Source organism: Babylonia areolata, chromosome 1 (genome assembly GCF_041734735.1).
Source record: "Babylonia areolata isolate BAREFJ2019XMU chromosome 1, ASM4173473v1, whole genome shotgun sequence".
Classification (NCBI taxonomy): domain Eukaryota; kingdom Metazoa; phylum Mollusca; class Gastropoda; order Neogastropoda; family Buccinidae; genus Babylonia; species Babylonia areolata.
The window spans coordinates 14,570,756-14,590,306 of NC_134876.1; the positions used below are offsets into that span (position 1 = coordinate 14,570,756).

Sequence of the window (19,551 nt, forward strand, 5' to 3'; positions counted from 1 at the left end):
CTTCCGTCAAAGATGCATGTTAAGACTACACAATTTTGGCTCTGCATAATCTATGTTGTTGTTTTGGATGTTCATTGAATGATTATTATCAATCTTTTGCGATGGAGTGTGGTGATGGCCTAAAGATAACGCGTCCGTCCAGGAAGCGAGAGAATCTGAGCGCGCTCAGTTGTACAAATCACAGCTCAGCCGCCGATATTTTCTCCCCCTCCACTAGACCTAGAGTGGTGGTCTGGACGCTGGTCACTGATTCGGATGAGACGATAAACCGAGGTCCCGTGTGCAGCCGGAGAGAGACAGAGAGACGGAGAGAGAGAGAGACACGGAGAGAGAGAGAACGCAGGAACGCAGGAACTGAGTTTAATGCGAAGGCCACATGAGAACACGTACACATAAAGATAACGATTTGAAAAAAATGAGGGAAAAACCAGATTCAACAGAACTTCAACATAATTAAGCTCTGCCACGCAATTTGATTTTAACATTCTAAATTAGACTTCAATATCACGGTTCCTCTCTGGAACGAAAAGCATAGTAAATAAATATAGCGACATCTCTTATTACACACCTGTCTTCGTTTTGTAACAAAAATGGAATTGGTGGAGTGTTATTATTTCTATAATGTTTAAATATATACTTACTTTTCTAGTAGTTTAGTATATACAGGACATGTAATAAGAAAATGAACTTCAGTTTCTAGATCATCACAAAAGGGACAGTTTTTTGGTGTTTACATATTGTTATATCTTTAATATTAACGCCCAGACGAAACTTCACCAGAGCCACTCTAAAGTTTTGCTATTGTAATATCTCGCAGGTATTTTTCTGACTGTAATAAAGATTTGAACTGATCTGCGGTACAAGTTCCTTAAAACGATCACTATTTTCCAACTTTCCGTTCCCTGGCAGTCTTGTTTATAACAATCGACCATTCTCTGTCCGGCCGAACAACAGTTTCAAGTTTTTCATCTCCCACCCCTCCATATATCCAGACTCAGTCTGAAAATCCAAATGAATCTAAACACTGTTTAACCTGAAATGCCCAGTTTTTAGATTGTCTTTCTTCATTCATATTTCTTTCGTATGCTTGCTTTGGTAACTGAATCTAGTCGGAGTCATTTTTCAAGTTGTATTTTAAACCAGTATCTTACTGCACTCAGATAACCATCAATGTAAAGCGGATATCTGCCTGTCTTTCCATACACCACGAGAGAGAGAGAGACTGAGAGACAGAGAGAGAGAGAGAGAGCGGAGAAACACATACACCGCATTGGTCAACGTCTTTATTAATTCACCGGCTCCGTCAGACGGTAACATAAAACTGACACACACACGTACATACACACACACACGCAGACACACACACACACGCGCGCACACACACGACCCGTGGCACACACACACACACACACAAAGTAACGGTTGAAGTACTTAGGCAGTTTTTGTGCCTATCATCAGTGTCTTATAATTCACCTGGTAGTAAAGTTTATTAGAGATTGTGAAATGGGCTAGGTTATCGATGAACTCTTTGAGGGTATTTTGAAAAAAGCAGTTTTATACGGCTGCCGCGGGCCGCTGCGGACGGCGCACTGCATGCCAGTGGCAATTATAACAATGCAGGGAAAAGCTTAGAAAAGGGGGACAGGCGTGGTTTCGCGTGATTTTGTATAACATCGTATACTATGTGTGTTTAATGGTTTCAAATTCAATTCTTAAAATGAGAGATAAAAAAAAAATCCACGATCATGCTTACCGGCATAGTCTTTGTTCCTTCTGCTGGGTCAAGGGGACAGCAGTGATGGCACCTGTAAGTGCTTGGGGCAAAAAGTTAAAGATTAAGCCTGTTCTAACATCATGCTTGCAGCTCCACTATGAGCTGAAAAAAAAAGAAGTTACATTCAGTTAGATCAGTTTGTTTTCTTCCTCTCCCACGGTTTCTACATAGGGATGTCACTGAAAGAGTACTTTTGACGCGTTGTGCGAATACATATGATTCGGTAAGAACCTGCTTTAATTTGGCTCCCCCACCCCTCCCCCGTTGATACACTCGGTTCATGGATATAGTTACCCGGACTGGCCTTTCAAAGTTGTCTTTCAACGGTCTGCGAAGATATAATTTTCGCACAAAGCGTCACCCCCAACCCATCCCCACCCAGCGCACTGTTCTAAATTTATCTGCGTTCAATGAATGTTGACGAGTTTACTAATGGACCTTTTTTGAAATTTCGGAATATTTTAATAAACAGAGTGATATACATATTAGAAACGAAAAAGGAAGAAAAATGTTCTATCCCATCGTCGATGATTAAAGAAAAAAGAAAAAAGTCAGAAACTAATACGATTTGAACACGGAACTACTTTATGGTGTGCTCCGTCAAATGCGTGCTCAGGCACAAAGCAAGCACAACATGAAATGCACGCCATCTTAAAAAGTTGGAAAGGTGTTGAGGTCAGGAAAACTTGAATTGCATTGATTTGGTGTCAGCTCAGAGTTGTTTCGAACTTAAGGGCTGTTCTCTCCGGAATATGTTTTCGGGTATGTTCAATCTTTTGTCTATATTATATGCAGGAAATACAAAAAATGGAAGATAGTGATTTGGTCACACACTGCTTTCCACATTGACTCGGCCTCCGTTGCTTTGTTTTGTGAAATTTGATTTTGAACTGTCTGTTAGATCACCATTTCAGGTCTTGGATTACAGATGCATTTAGACCGTAATTATCTCGTTTTCTCATTTTTGCGATAAGTTGGGTATTGCACTGGTTATTATTAACTGATTCTGTTTCGTCCAGAAGTAAATGGGAAAGGACACCGTGAGTGATGCAGTTACAGTTTGAAAGTCCAGCCACTGCTTCGATTTTAAATTAAAACACTGTACACTATCAGTGAACTGTGAAGAGGTAAAAAAAAAAAAAAAGAGAACAGATTAAACATTTACGTTACTTTATCATTGATTTATTTCTCTGGAATAACGAGGTTTGGACTCGGATAAAAGAGCTACAAAGATCCAGCACTGACTGGGTTCACTGTTCAAATGTGATCCCATACTCAGATTCATGTGCGGATGTGGGTCCCATGCTGATGCAGGGCAGACTAACATAGATAAACTCGTCAGTAAACCGTGTTTTACATTTGATTTCCTGTGAATAGAGAGAAAAATAGAGAATACAAAAAAAAAAAAAAAAAAAGAAGAAGAAGAAGAAATACTGGCCACCAACATAGTGTGCACTATCCTGTGCTGTAGTAAATATAATGGATGCCTTCATTTCAAACATGGTCATCTGATCATCAGTTCACTGGGAGTCAGTGGGTTATAATGTATGCTCAGAGTAAAATCATTTAGTTATAATGCATGACGAGTGTTTTGCAAGTGTCATTGTAACATGATTAGCTGGAAACAAGTATGCAAGCAGAATATACCAACTATATGCCATTATGATTATTTTGTGTGTGTGTGTGTGTGTGCGCGCGCGCGTGTGTCATGTCACTGTGTGTGGTAGTTGGGCAGGATTTTTCATCATTGTAAGAGCAAGTTGGTAGCAGTTGTAGGTCAGTTACCGGTAATAAGTGTCAATATGGGTACATCTGTTGCACAGGTTTGTATGCTTTGTGTGTGCACTTGTAGGAGTGTACATTTGTGCTGTAACTCAGAGGGCAATGGTGAGATGTGCTTATTTTTATGCTTGTCCAAAGCAAGAGTTGTGGCTTGGGAATGTGGTATTGAGGCTATGCTGATGTTGATGTCCAGAATCTTTTGTAAGTATTAGTATATGATGTGCAAAAATGTCTCCTAAAACCATCATGACTAAACTGAGTACACCACTACATGTTTGCCTTTTTGTGTATTTTTTTCCCCCTGTTTCTAGTCCTACAGGTAGTTAATCAATTCATGCAGTGCACCTTTTATTCAGTCTCTGTTTAGTGATGTGGATTTGCTTTGTTTTTTCTTGGTTTACATAAGCTGAAATGGAACTTGATTTTGCATCTATAGCTTTTATCAGTTTGTGTTTGGTAGTTCTAAGAAGTGGTTTGATAACAATGGTAGTTCTAAGAAGTGGTTTAATAACAATGATATATATAAAGGGTTATAGTAGTTCTAAGAAGTGGTTTGATAACAATATACATATATAAAGGGTTGTTTTGAACTTGCAGCTTACATGCTCATATATAAAGGGTTGTTTTGAACTTGCAGCTTACATGCTCGCTGACACATTAACAATAGAAAAACACTGGATGACTGGTTGGCTTGATCATTGTTTGTGGGCTTCAACTCCCATGTTCACTTGTGTGAAGAGTGGGTTTTTACATGTATGACCATTTTTACCTCGTCATGTAGGCAGCCATACTCCATTTTCGGGGATGTGCTTGCTGGGTATGTTTATTTCCATAACCCACCGAATGCTGACATGGATTACAGGATCTTTTACATGTGTATTTGATCTTCTGCTTGCGTATACACACAAAGGGGGTTCAGGCACTAGCAGGTCTGCACATATGTTGACCAAGGAGATCGGAAAAATCTCGACCCTTTACCCACCACGCACCATTACCGAGGTTCAAATCTGGGGCCCTGAGATTGAAAGTCCAACGCTTTGACCACTTGGCTATTCCGCCCGTCTGTTGGCTTGATGATTTGGGGGGTTATTTTGTGGACTTGACAGTTTTGTCTCATTCATGCAGTCTCATAATTGTTTTGGTGGTAATATGCAACTCATTGACTGTTAGCATAAAGCAATGTTTAGTATTTGACATTTAGTAATCCATTGAACTTGAAGGTTTATAAATTGCAGGCAAAGACTTGATCGATGATAAAGATGAATTGAGTATGTCTTCTGATTATAGTAACACTAACAACATTGATATTTGTGTGTGTTTGAGCAGGTTTTGCCTTTGGTTAAAGGCACACAAAGTGATAAACTAAGGAGCCAAGATGAGCAGCTACCAGATGAATTCTGCCGGTGGTCCATCAAGCACCAGTCAGTTGCACATTGATTTGTTTGCTTCATTAAAAAATAACTTTGTTTTATGTGCAAAGCCTGGAAAAACATAACAGCGAAATGCTAAAATCATGGGGACATGACAATTTTTGTATGGCGATAAGTTTTGATATTGTTAGATAATATCTGAAAATTGTAAAGATGTTAATTTATTGTTTTGTTGGGATTGTCTGATACCGCTAGGTTCATCATCAGATTGATAAAGTCATTATGACTACTTGAATATTGGTATGGTGATGAGAGGAGGTAGCTTTGGATGACAGCACTGTTACAGTATATCCTTTATCAGTCTCTGGTTTTATCAGTCTCTGGTTTTTCAGTGGGCCCCGGAGGCCAGAATTTCCTGGACCTGTCTGACATGCCAGTGGACAACAAGCAGCAGCAGACCATGATGTGGCAGCAGAATCAGTACATGGGAGACTCTGGCATCCACTCTGGTGCAACCACACAGGTGGGAATGTAACACTTTAACAAGTCTGAACTCGTGTGTGTATGTGCATGTGTGTGGGTGTGGGGGTGTGTGGAGGATTGTATTATTGCTGGGGTAGCTGGTGCAAAGATTCCAACTTGAATGATTTTGATGTACTTTTTGATCAGATTCGTTTTGAATAAGGTTAACTGATTGTGAAAATAGAAATATTTCACAGTAAATAGTAATCAGTAAGCTCATTTGCACTTAGAAGTTTCAGGAAGCTTGAGTACTTGAAAGTTTCGAAGTATATGCTGACAAATTGTGTTTCAAAGTATATTGTATTAAAATGAGAAGTTTGAAAATATGTTAAAATAAGTTGTGAATCATTTGATAATAGAATCTATTTGCAAAATGAAGTTTCAGAGTATGTTCTGAACATTTAAGTAGAAAATGTTTCAATATCTTAGGTTTGTCACCACATTTAGAAATGCTGGAAAGCCTCTTGTCACTCTCTAGTGCGTCCAAATTCTTTCCTTGCCCTTCATCAAGTTCTTTGTAGGCTTTTTATTAACTGTGTTTATTGCACTGCATTTTACGTTTTCCTGGTGTCTGTGATTGTGTTTATTGCACTGTATTTTACGTTTCCCTGGTGTCTGTGAGTGGTCATTAGAAGAATGATATTTGGTGTGGCAGGCCCCATCCATCAGCAGCAAGAGTCATGGGGAGGAACTGGAGGAGGGGGACATGGACCCGGCCAAAATGATGTTTGACTGGGGCCTCACTGACCAGTACCCCCCTCAGCCAGAGCAGGTGGAGGGTGAGTAACCTTACACTGAACTCTTCTGTTGTACTCTGCTTTTGTCTCACAATCCCTCTCGCAGTCATATGGATGAAAGATGGGCAGGAAGCAACAGCAGCGTGTAATGCTGAATTCCTTTGTTGAACTTTCCATCCCCAGCAGTACTGTGGAAGAAGTCATGAGTAACCACAACCTGTGCTTTTTTTCTTTAGCAAAATCTGTCTGGATCAATTCTTTCCACCAACCTCTCTTACAGAAGTGTTGGAGAAGGGCGAGTCAACACAGATTCAAACTCATTCATTGACTTGAATAACATGAATTTTGGTGACACCTTACACCCCTGCCATTTCCCCGAGCTTCTAAGACCGCACTCTCTTCACAGAATCTTTCACAGCTAAGCATAAGATATAAGACTGGTTTGTCAGTTCCACTGTGTCAGCATACCTGGTCAAGAGTTAAGTAACCAGATCAAGAGAAATAGAAATGAACTGACACACTGGTGCCTGTCCCCAGCATAAATTCCACATCATTTGGCAAGGTATGTTTAAAGAGGTGATGACACTTTTTCAGAAATCAACCAGCAGTTAAACCAGACCCGGTCCCAGCGTGTGCGGGCAGCCATGTTCCCAGAAACCCTGCCTGAGGGAGTGCAGATACCCTCCACCCAGGTGCATCCGGACCAGCCCACTGCTGTGCAGCGCTTGACTGAGCCCTCACAGATGCTGAAGCATGCCGTCGTCAACCTCATCAACTACCAGGTAAACAGTCATTTTCTGTAGTCAGTCAGTGCTTAGTTCCCAGTTGTGACATGTACATCTGGAACGAATTTTCTGCTGTATCTTTGTACTATGAGGTCACGGGTCTTTGGCTGCACCATGGTGTTGCTTTGTGTAGAAAAACAGATAACTTTCCATGCTGTGTGATAATGTGGCTAATGATAAGTAGACCAGAAGCAGATCATTGCATCTTCTCTATTCACAGACTGCTTTCATTGGTTGATTTAGAATGCCTCTCAGTTTTGTGTGGTTTTTATGTCATTATAAGAAACTGTTACATTGCTCTACATCAATACTATTTAGAATATAGGTGTCTTTTGGACTAAAGGCTGTTATCAATAATCAGTTAGACATTGAATTTTTTAAAATAACTTATTCCATGGATGGCAGAGATAGTTTTTATATTCCTGATTTTATATTAAACAAAATGATACAGCTGGTACAAGTTTTTGGTATGTATATTTGTGTGTGTTTGACCTTTGCTTTCTGATGGAAAATGAATTTTCTGTTTATTTTGAGAAGCAGTGTTAAGTTTTTCATCTGTCATGTATTTCACTTTTGACTTTGAGCACAGCAGAGAAGTGTTGTGGTCTTGGGATGAGTACATTCACTAAGGCGAACATTTTTATTACAGGATGATGCGGATCTGGCAACGCGTGCAATCCCTGAGCTGATCAAACTACTGAATGACGAGGACCAGGTAGTGGTGTCCCAGGCAGCCATGATGGTGCACCAGTTGTCCAAGAAGGAGGCCAGTCGCCATGCCATCATGAACTCCCCCCAGATGATCGCTGCCTTGATCCGCGCCCTGGCCACCACAGAGGATGCAGAGACGACCCGGTGTGCTGCCGGCACCCTGCACAACCTGTCCCACCACAGACAGGGCCTGCTGGCCATCTTCAAGTCTGGCGGCATCCCAGCTCTGGTCAAGCTGCTGAGGTGGGCACTATCCCGGCATGTGTGTGTGTGTGTGTGTGTGTGTGTGTACTTTTGAAACTTTTGTGAAAGGAGATCAGAGTGGCATGGACAGACATTCTGATATCAGCCAGTGTTTATCAATGAACGTCAGTAAAATGGGCACTGTTTTCATGTTTTCTCTGTATATTTTATAAAAATAGCAACAAAAAACTTGCAGAAGTCCGTCAAGAACAAGGGGGTTTCTATTACCACAAGGTTTTTAGGTATAGCTGATTAAAAACTGTATGGTTTTTGGACTTGTTTGTAACATGTTTGTTAAAAAATGAAATAACAAAATAAATAGAAAGCTTTTGAAACAATTGAAATCTTATTGACCGCTTTTCATCTGAACCTTGGAATGGTCAAAACACTTTGATGCTATTCAGTAATCTTTGACAGTTGGCATACTCATTACAGAATTGACAATTGGCATACTCATTACAGAATTAGTGTTTTTGTTTTTGTCATTTTTGTTGTTTTTATAAATTACTTTATGTATAGTGATTCATGTTTCACAGATTTAGGATGACTTTCACATTAACTTCATATAAATGCCAGTCGAGTGAGTGAAAGCAAAAACTCTAAGATATGATGATGCTGTTTAGTTCCCCTGTGGAGTCTGTGCTGTTCTACGCTATCACCACACTGCACAACCTGCTGCTGCATCAAGAGGGGTCCAAGATGGCTGTGCGGTTGGCAGGGGGTCTGCAGAAGATGGTGGCTTTGCTGCAGCGCAACAACAATGTTAAATTTCTGGCCATCACCACTGACTGTTTGCAGATCCTGGCTTATGGAAACCAGGAAAGCAAGGTAGGTTTGAAGAAGGGTTTTTTTGTGTTTTTTTTTTTTTTTTAAGTCTTTTGTGTGTGTGTGTGGTGTTTAGACCTGGAACACACATGTATTTTATCATATTTCTCTTTATTATACTGACAGTGAAAAATCGAACTTGTGTAATAAAGAGGGGCAAGTTGGTCGATTTATTTAGTCATCTTCACGGCTGTTTGTGTCCTTGAAGTTCACTTCTCGGTTCTGTTATTTAGTATTATATTTATTCTAGATAATTTACATACTTTCTTTCCTATTGCTCTTTTACTTTGACATATTTTTACATCACAGAATGTGAGAACATCATTTCCTTGAGTTTTTTTAAAGTTTTTAAGATGTCATGTACATCAGGGTAGGTATTGTGTATGCTGCTTGTGATACATGGTGTGACCACTGGTGTGCAGCTGATTGTACTGGCCAGTGGAGGTCCAGGGGAACTGGTGAGGATCATGAAGTCGTACACCTATGAGAAACTGCTGTGGACCACCTCCCGGGTCCTCAAGGTGCTGTCTGTCTGCCCCAGCAACAAACCAGCCATTGTGGAGGCTGGTGAGTGTTTTTCTTCTTTTTGTGGTGTGGGAGGGGAGGTCTTCACATCTCTGTATATCATCCTTTTTGACAGAATCCACAGCTGATTTGTTTAGTGCCAGTTCTAGCAGCAGCATCTGCTATTGACAGGGTTTTTTTTGTGTTTTTTGTGTGTTTTTTTTAAGAGGGGGCCGGGGGCAGGGTATAGGTGAGGGGGAGGATAGGTGAGGGGGCGAAGCAGTTCAGGGGTACATTTACTGGCTGGTAAGATGACTTACAGAACTGGAAAATGATTTGAACAAAAGCAGAGAAATCATTGTCACAAAGGATGATGTCTGTCAAACAAGTTGAAAACGCAGTGTGGAGTTTTTGTGAATAATTTTTAGCATGAAAGTTGGCATAAATCTGAAAGTCTCAGACATGGTGGGATGTTAAAAACACATGGATATGAAGTGCAAAATGTAAATACCTGGAATGTGGAAGTTAAAAAATAAAGAGCAGAATAGAAATGGTTTTCAGCTATTGTTTTCAAAGATGTGATACTTACCAGGAGAATGCTCAAAGAATATTTGTCCTTTGAAATGTTTTTGTGATGAACATCTTTCTTGCTTTGTGTAGTAATTTAGCATTGACAAGAAAAACACACCTAGCCATATAGTGTTATTTCAAAGTTTACAACCACCTCCTCCATCTGTGAACTTACACTTCGAAGTGTGCTGTGTGGAAATAGACTCAAAACAAAACAGTCTCCGACTCACCCTATCATCTTACCTGTATTTTGGTTTCTGTTTTGTGTGTTCAGTAAGCAGTTGGAGTTATATGTCAATGAATATCCATACTGGAAACCTTGACAACATTACAAGGTAAATGCATCAACTGTGTGGCATCATGGGAACTGAATGACTCCTGGGGTCAGGAAGTGTAAACCCGTTCCACACAGTTGGAGAACATTCACTAGACCCTGTGGATCTGTCAGGTGGAAGTGACCTCTACATATTCCAGACCTTGCCATAGTCATTAAGTGACATTGATGGTGTAGGTAAACCATGTAGAGGACAAAGCATTAAGCATTAGTTTAATAAGTGCACAGGAACAGGTGTCGAGATGGCTGCCGTCAAAAGAGGGCGCTAGCCAGGGGGACAAAGGGGACGTTACCTACTTCCGGGAGGTTATCGGCCGTAGTTCTCTCATTTTCTCCGCATAGGCGGATAGTAGTTTGCACAGGACAGGAATGTCAGACCCCTGCCGGAGTCTGCACTAGTTGGGTCACGGTAAGTATGTTATTTAAACGTAATTTTATATAGAAAATTTCCTTTTAATTACACATATTAGTTATTGTGTGTCGGCATCTTTCACAAATGCAGTTATGGTCAGAACCATTTAAAATGACTGATTTAATTTGATGCTACGGAAACTGTTACAATTAACTGTGAAAGCAAACATAATTGTGTGTACGTACTTACAGGAGGGATGCAGGCATTGGCCATGCACCTGGGTCATCAGAGCCAGAGGCTGGTACAGAACTGTCTGTGGTCACTGCGCAACCTGTCAGATGCTGCAACCAAAATGGTTAGTACAGTCATCTGGTTGATTGCTTTCCCTCCTCTCCCTGTTTGCCTGTTAGTTATATTATGAGGCACCTAATGTCCTTACTGTATTGTTTTCAAAGTTTCTGTTCAAAGAGAACAAGAACAAACAAGAAAACCAAGAACCATAGTTGATGTTTTAAAAAGAGAGAAGAGATGGGGTAGAAGGGGGACAGCACTAGGTGTAACACTCTGAATTCCCCACTGATTAGAGGGAGACAGCCTACATTTATTTCAGGAATTTGTAAAGGCACCATAAACCAAAGTACATAGTGTTAATCTACAATTGTAAGAGATGACCACAATGAACAAAGAACATAATATTTCCTTGTTGTCCCGGTTAAGGCACAGATGCAAAACCTAAGTGAAATGTCTGTGTGTATGTGTGTTGACAGGACCAGATGGAAGGGTTGCTCCACATGCTGGTGCAGCTGTTGTCCTCTAACGACATCAACGTGGTGACCTGTGCCTCGGGCATCCTCTCCAACCTGACTTGCAACAACCAGCGCAACAAGGTCACCGTCTGCCAGATGGGCGGTATCGAGGCTCTGGTGCGCACCGTCATGCAGGCTGGAGATAGAGAGGAAATCACAGAGCCCGCTGTAAGTGTGTGTGAGGAAGGTGGGAGCTGAGGTAGGAGCGATAATTGGGTTTTTCATAACTGCAGTGTATAACTTGTGAGGTTGGAGGTTTGACTGCCGTTTGGAAGTGGTGCGCATGTCTATATGTACGTACAAGTATGTCCAGGGATGACTAACAATGAACTTATTGGTGGTTTTTAGGTGTGTGCCTTGCGTCACCTGACGTCGCGACACCCTGAAGCAGAGATGGCCCAGAATGCTGTGCGACTGCACTATGGGTTGCCGGTGCTGGTGAAGCTGCTGCACCCTCCTAGCCGCTGGCCACTGATCAAGGCGGTGGTGGGTCTGGTGCGTAACCTGGCCCTCTGCCCTGCCAACCACGCCCCGCTCAGGGAGCACGGCGCCCTGCCCCGCATTGTGCAGCTCCTCATCCGTGCCCACCAGGACACACAGAGGGTAAGTACACTGAGAGCCTGGGTTCTGTGTGCAAGGTGTACTGTAATTGTTGATTACCAAGAGATAGTTTACGAAGTAGGCTATGTGAAATATAATTCAATGTAATGAGAATAATTCAGAACATCCTGTATTAATTTTGAAATTACATGTGATCTGAAGACACTCGTCAGTCACTTAATCCACTAATCAGTGTACACATAAACATGTCAAAGATTAAACTTAAATAAGTAAACATTGAAATTCAATACAAACATGAGTTAAAGTATGGCAACTTGATTTTTTGTGCAATAAGAGATAATGGTGTTCTGTGTTAACCTGCAGTGTAAGAGGTTGCTAAGATGAACACAGATTTTGCATTGCTGCACCAGCTAAGGCACAGGTGCATGTGATACTCAAAGCTGTGCACAGTAGAATCTCTGATAAGTAACAGTAGTCTGCCTCAGTTGAACAGGGCATTCAAGTGAGATGGTGGTGACAGCTATGAGAGTTAGAATAATAGTATGAGGCATCAAGACACGAAGGTGTGTAATATTGATCATGTATTAAATTCAGCCTGAGATTTAAGAGATACTAAATGAATGAATGAGATCACAAATTTTTAGATTATTATGTTCAGCAGCTAATACCATTAAATGGAATGTAATTTTATTTGAATTTTTTTTTTAATGAATGAATTATATATGCTGAAATAAATGAATAAATATATAATTGATGTAACTTATAAATGCCTAGGAACTCTTGATTTGATTTTTAAAAAAACTCTGTGTGTAGCGTGCCTCAGTGAGTTCAAACGGCCCCCCTATGACGGGCTACGTGGACGGCGTGCGTATGGAGGAGATAGTAGAGGGCACAGTGGGGGCGCTGCACATCCTTGCGCGGGAGGCTCACAACAGGGCAGTCATCCGCGGCCTTAACTGCATTCCACTCTTCGTACAGGTAGGTACTTGGTGGCTGTGATTGATTAGTTGTGTTCCGTCTTGTGTTTTGTTGGACACATGGAGAAAAAAGAACAAAATAACATTTTAACAAATTATTTAAGACCGCTTTTTTACTTTTATTTTTTCAGATTCTGCAGCACTCGTAAAATCAGATTGCTAAACACATTCATGGTAAGAACATAGAGATGTTTGAGAATACATTGTTGTTGTTTTTTAAAAAGAAGGTATGAGTTAACCAAATTAGGAAGTTAAACATTATTAGAGTTCTTGTTTGATCATTACAGACTTCGTTTTCATGAAATAAAATGCTAACAGTTGCTCCAGGTCAGCTGTTAGAAAAAAAAGAATAAAAGCTGTCTTCCATAGAAAAAGAAAATGATAGAATCAATGCACTGATGAGAAAAAAAAAAAAGAAGAGAAAACCAATGTCTATAAATTTTGAGATAATATAAAACTTAAGATTGACAGAAGAATAAAATGATGGATGTGAAGTATGAATTTTGTTGTATTCAACCTGTGTATCATCAGCATCAACACTGTGAATGTGGTTTTGTGCCGTGCAGTTGCTGTACTCCCCCATAGAAAACATCCAGCGTGTGGCAGCAGGTGTGCTCTGTGAATTGGCCGCTGACAAAGAAGGAGCAGAGATGATTGAACAAGAGGGTGCCACTGCTCCTCTCACTGAGTTACTGCACTCTCGCAATGAGGGCGTAGGTGAGGACAATAACAACTTTTATTGCAGCTGTAAATTGAGAAATAGTGATTACATTAAATGATAAAAAAAAAAGAAAATAAATAAGAAAGCAGAGGCAGGGCCTCCAGTATTTACAAGTGATCTTAAACACAGGAGTTACAGAATATATTGTGAGAATTGCACCTCAGATTGAGAAAACTGTATCTTGTTTCCGGAACAATAAATCCTCTTTTTTACCATTTTTTGATTAATTTTTTCCTCTGACTGATTCAGATGATTTCTCCTGTTTCAGCTACATATGCAGCAGCAGTTCTGTTTCGGATGTCTGAAGACAAACCCCAAGACTACAAGAAAAGGCTTTCCATGGAATTGACAAGCTCTCTTTACAGAGGGGAAAACATGAACTGGTCAGAGGTAAGATACAAAGCATTTTGCTTCAGAAAAGGAATTGTTGCCTGTCTGATTTTCTTTGATCTCATTCTGGCAAAACAAAATTTCTATTGTCCCTTGTTTCTATTGGTTCATTTACTGGCTGTTTTAACCTTTTTCATCTTTAACCTTTGTTACCACTGAGCGCCTAGTGTGGAATAGGAACTTGATAATTCATGGAGTGGTCTTTTTTTTTTTCTAACCATCTTATTTGAAGCTGTCAACATGTATTTCAACATAATTGCACTTGTGTAGCGTTCACCAGCTGTCAAACGAAACAACGAATTTAATCACATTCCTGAGCATGATAAAAGGTGTTAGCTTGTTGTTGCTCTGCTGTCTATGTGTACACGTATAACATGTTTACTGAATAAAGTTCAGTTGAAACCAAAGCTATGACGCCGTTCTTTCTTGGATATTCACCTGACATTATGCCATTGTCTCCTAGCCTCCTGGATTCGATGACGTGGGTTTGGTCCCTGAGGACTCGCGTGACCCCATGTACGGCCATCAGGCCCCACCCCACCACGGCAGCCAGGGCAGCATGTACAGTGGCTCACAGCATGACATGCAAGGCAGACACCCCACTGGTAAGACACATCCTGCACCTGGCCGTCAACTGGGAATGGGTAGTGTAGATAATGGAGGGGTGGGGATTGGGTGAATGGTAGTGTGATTGTGGTTTTTGGTGTTACGGGAAATGAGGGGAAGAAACCAAAGTGTACAGTAACCGGGGGTAGACAGTAGTGTAAATAGGAGAGACTGGTTGTGTGGAACAAAAAAAAAAAGAAAAAAGTAGTGGGGGGTAGTGGATGAGGGGGATTTATGGTAGAGTAACTAAACGGGAGAGTAAATACAAATTTGTGGGGTTTGCAAATTCAGCTGTTGTCGTATTGATGGTTGTGACTTTACAACTGATTTATGTGTTTCTGCTTCATCTTAGAGCTTGCTTCTGCTTGTATTTTAGTGTTGCATAAGATTAGATGATTATTGGTAGTGTACAGTGTAACTGGGAGGTCAATGGTAACTTGCTTCTGCTTGTGTTTTAGTGTTACATAAAAATGATTTCACTGCACATACTTTACTGTGACCCACTAGTGCAGGCTCTGGCAGGGAGTCCGATTCCTGTCCTGTGCAAACTACTATCCGCCTATGCGGAGAAAACGAAAGTAGCTACAGCCGATAACCTCCCGGAACATAAAAATGAATTATTGTCAGTAGTGTACAGTGTAAGTGGGAGGTCAATGGTACACTGGTATGTAACAGGTTTTAATGTTAGTGTAACTGGGGATGAATGATGTGTAACTGGGGGGTATGGAATGGAAGTGCATAGCATCACTGGGGGTGTGAATGGTTGTGCACAGTGTAATTGAGGCATGTGCACAGTATAATTGTGGCATGAATGGAAGTGTGCTGTGTAACTGAGGGCAAATGGCGGTGCAGCGTAACTGGGTGGTAGTGCACTCTGTACTACAGTCTAGAGTATGAATGGCAGTGTTCTGATTATTTGATAGTGCAGTGTAACGGAGGGTGAATGTAGTGCAGTGTAACAAGGGGGGTGAATGGTATTGCACTGTGTAATTAGGAGTGAATGGTTGTGCACTGTGTAATGGGGGTGAATGGTATTGCACTGAAATTTTGAGTGAATGATATTGCACTGTGTAATTTGGGGGGGATGGTAGTGCAGTGTGTAACTGGGGGTGAATGGTTGTACACTGTTTAACTGGTGGTGAGTGGTAGTGCACCGTGCCCTTCAGGGTGAACAGTTGTGAGTTGTTATGGGGGATGAAAAAAGGTGGTGAACAGTGTGACTGGAGATTTAAGGTAGTGCACAGAGTGGAAACTGGAGATGATGGGGGGAATGGTAATTTAGGAATGTACAGAGAATAACTAGAGTGAACTGGTAATGCAAAGAGTTGAAACTAGTGTGTATGTATTGCTGCACAGTATACACACTCAGTGTGTGAGTTGCCAGTGAACTCATAATGTACACAGTGATGGTGTGTGTTGCAGGCTGTGACCAGGTGCCATTGAACTCATAATGTACACAGTGGTGATGTGTTGCAGGCTATGACCAGGTGCCAGTGAACTCATAATGTACACAGTGATGGTGTGTGTTGTAGGTTGTGACCAGGTGCCATTGAACTCATAATGTACACAGTGGTGATGTGTTGCAGGCTATGACCAGGTGCCAGTGAACTCCATGCAGGGCCTGGACCTGGGGGGAGCAGCAGGGAACTACGGCGGTCCCATGGACAACATGGCCGACCTAGCCAACACCTCCCAAACCCTCAACTTTGACCCCATCAACCCCAACATGGGGCCGCCAGGGGAAGGGGGGCCGTCCATGTGGTTTGACACAGACCTGTGATTGGTCAGTTATTGTCAGAAACGCCTTCGTTTCTGCTAAGAACTGTGGGGTCCATTTTGAGTTTGTCCAGAAATAGATCTGTCAAGTAGCGTTTGTAATTAGAAACTGATCTGATCAAAAGTGGAAAGTGGTTTGTATTCAGATAGTGCTCTGTAATTTGGCTGACTGCAGTGTATGTCGGGGATGCAGACTTCATATGAGATGGAATTATCTAGTCAGAAACTGACTTCAGTAGTTTCAGTCGTAGCAAAAAACATTGTCACAAGGAAAAATCATCTTTTAGACATAGTTAGCAACTTGAAGGAGCAGTTGGCTTGTAGATTGTCATAATTTCAAACTGTTAGGGAGGTAGGGGATAAAATATTGTGCTGGATTTGATGGGCTATTTTGGATCACAGTGGAAAAGACAGAGTGGTGGGTCAGTTTCATGCTGACTTTATTATTCACAGATGAACCACAGTAGTGGGGATTATAGCAGTTCTTCCTTGCTCCCAGGACAGGTAAACATGCACTACAGATGACCACATTAGTTTGGATTGTAGCAATTCTTCCATGCTCCCAGTAGACATTTACTACAGATGACCACATCAGTTTGGACAAGCTTTTTCTTCCATATCCCAGGACATGTATATGTACACAAAAATCCATGAAGACTGGAACATCAGGAAGTCAGGTGATTGGAAATGGACAAAACACGCCAAAGACGAGACACAAAAATGATCTTTTGGACAGACACACTATTTATCACTGTGGCATGGGAGGACTGGGGAATCTCAAGCCCTGAACAAAAAGCCATAGCTGGTTTGGACCAAGTGAACAGTCATCTCATCTTTGCATTTTGTAACTGTGTTCATCCTAAGCCCATCAAAATCCCATGTAATGACAGACTGTACCTGTGTGAGCTGCATGCATTCTGTTCCTGTCAGGGGTGGTTTGCATATAGACTTTTTGACATTTGATGTGAATTAATTTGTCACTCGTGTGTGATCCAGTTCCATCAGTCAGATGGTGTGAGAGTGGGGTAGAGTGCAGTGTGGTAAGCTGAAGAGAATTTTGGTTGTGCATTACAAGTGTGTTGTGATTTTAGGTTTTGTTTTGTGGAGAGAGCTAGTTTGGTGGTTCAGTAAAAAAAATAAAGGAGTTAAGATCTGATAGTTGAAAGATGTCATTTTTATTCTACTGCTGGCTGAAGTTGCAAAATTTTATAATGAATTTTTAAAATCAGAAATGTACTATTACTATTGCGTATATGTAATTAGAAATGCAGTGTTTATTAAAGATACAACCTTCAACAAGTTTAATGTAGAGCAAATTCATGTTGATTTAATCATGTTGATTTAAATTAAGCATGACACTTAGGACGAAGCAGTCCATTTTTCAGGTTTGTGTTAGTTTCAGATTTTATACACTGGAAGATCAGATTGGTGAAAAGTAGTGTTTGCCGATTAGATAGTGTGCAAGATCAGTATGAATCAAATTTGTAAGATACAGTTCAGACTGCAGTTGACCAGTGAAAATGATGATACGATTGGGCAAACATGTTTTGGAGTATGTACATTTTTTTCTTTCTTTATACAAATTCATTTATGCTTTATCATATGAATCCATTTTGTCACATCAAATCCATGTCAGAACACTGCCAGTCTTTTATGAATCCACCATGATCCCTTGTCATGTGCTTTTAGCACACTTCATTGTTCACAAACATTTTCATGGAATCATGTTTACACATGTAACTGGAGCAAATAGAATGCCTTTCTGATTCAGTAGTAAAGTCAAACTGGATTGTGGGTTTAATCATTTATGTTGTGTCAGTGGACTGTACTGGTGTGTTGTCTTCTCCTGTAACTGGAACATCTCTTCTTTTCACACTGGTTTTGTTTGAGGTGTTGTTTATGGTGTAATCTCTTTGCACGTTGATGTATGTGACATCTTTTCACTGTCTTCGTGTTCTGTCTGTCCTGTCCAAATGTGTATCAGAGATCTGTGTGTCACCAACATTGTACTCTCTCTATGCCATGAATAAGAATTTGTTACATGCATACCATGATTTCTGTAGTATGCAGAATATCAAACTTGCTTGCATCTAAAAGTCAGTACAAATCTTGAAGGAAGAGAGAAACACACCTATTTTGTGTCCAGGTTTCCCCACAGCTGGGCAAAAGAACAAATACCATATTGATGTATAAAATGAACAAGGATTGATGAGCAAAATCTGTGCATGTTTTTCTTCCATGTCATTGTTTTTGTTGTCAGTCTTGTGCAAAATTTGTCATGCACATTGCCGCAGCATTTTATGATCAACAATTTACAGTATAGCAATCCAGGTGACAGCGACTGCAGGTCAAGTCATATGACTGGATGTAAAACCATGCTGTCAACAAGTGCACACTCCCATCTTCATTGTGTTTTTCTTCTTTTTCATGGTTGGTGTTTCTGTGTGTTGTGGTCTGGTTCCTTTCATCTTTGTTCACTGTATGATGCATATTGTTTGTCTGACTGAAGGATTAAAATTATGTAAGAACAGTATGTCTTGTGTGTGAATGCCAGTGCGAAGTTACAACATGCTTTCAGTTGAAGATCATGTTCTGGTCTCCATGTCTTGGAGAAAAAGTACCAGGGAAAAAAGCTAGCAAACATAGACAACCATGTGCATCTTGATGTCTTCCTGAAAATCACCTCATAAATCAGCCAGCCATGTGCATCTGTGTTGTCTAATATACAACAAACACTTGATCTCTTCTGGCACACATTCAGTCAGTCATTACCATTTATTTTAATCACCCACATGGACTAAAGTTACTTTGCACTGGATACTTTAATCTGCAAATTAATATACTCTTTGGCTTATAAAGCACTCCCTGTTAACTAGAATCTGACCCCTATCTGTGTATGGAAACTTAAATTGGGATGGCCACTTGGTACCACCTGTCATAACACAGTGTATGACAATGCTGATCACAATAAACCCACTGTCACACTGAACAGCACAGCACCTCTCTTCAGTGTTAATGTTCCATTTGACATGGCTCATGTTCACCATCACATCAAACTGAAACAGAATCACATATTGCACCAAATTTTAAGTGAATATGATTGCACTTCTTTCTTAGACCATTAACAAAAGAGCAATATCTGTGTTGGTGATAAACTTAAGGTGAGACAGTAGAAAAATCAGAAATGTGAACTGACCGCTATCAA

The 19,551-nt window shown here is 40.7% G+C and overlaps 1 protein-coding gene across 1 annotated transcript; it reads left to right on the forward strand.

Moving 5' to 3' along the window:
• The first annotated feature begins 2,380 nt into the window (after window positions 1-2,380).
• On the forward strand, window positions 2,381-17,487 carry LOC143279874 (catenin beta-like). The gene is made up of 16 exons (XM_076584163.1): window positions 2,381-2,536; window positions 4,883-4,977; window positions 5,319-5,449; window positions 6,104-6,227; window positions 6,780-6,967; window positions 7,620-7,924; window positions 8,548-8,752; window positions 9,172-9,316; window positions 10,761-10,864; window positions 11,277-11,483; window positions 11,664-11,918; window positions 12,690-12,854; window positions 13,420-13,570; window positions 13,843-13,964; window positions 14,428-14,569; window positions 16,157-17,487. Exons 2-16 carry the CDS (start codon window positions 4,932-4,934, stop codon window positions 16,348-16,350), a joined length of 2,484 nt encoding a protein of 827 aa, XP_076440278.1. The 5' UTR covers window positions 2,381-2,536; window positions 4,883-4,931; the 3' UTR covers window positions 16,351-17,487.
• Window positions 17,488-19,551: the final 2,064 nt, after the last annotated feature.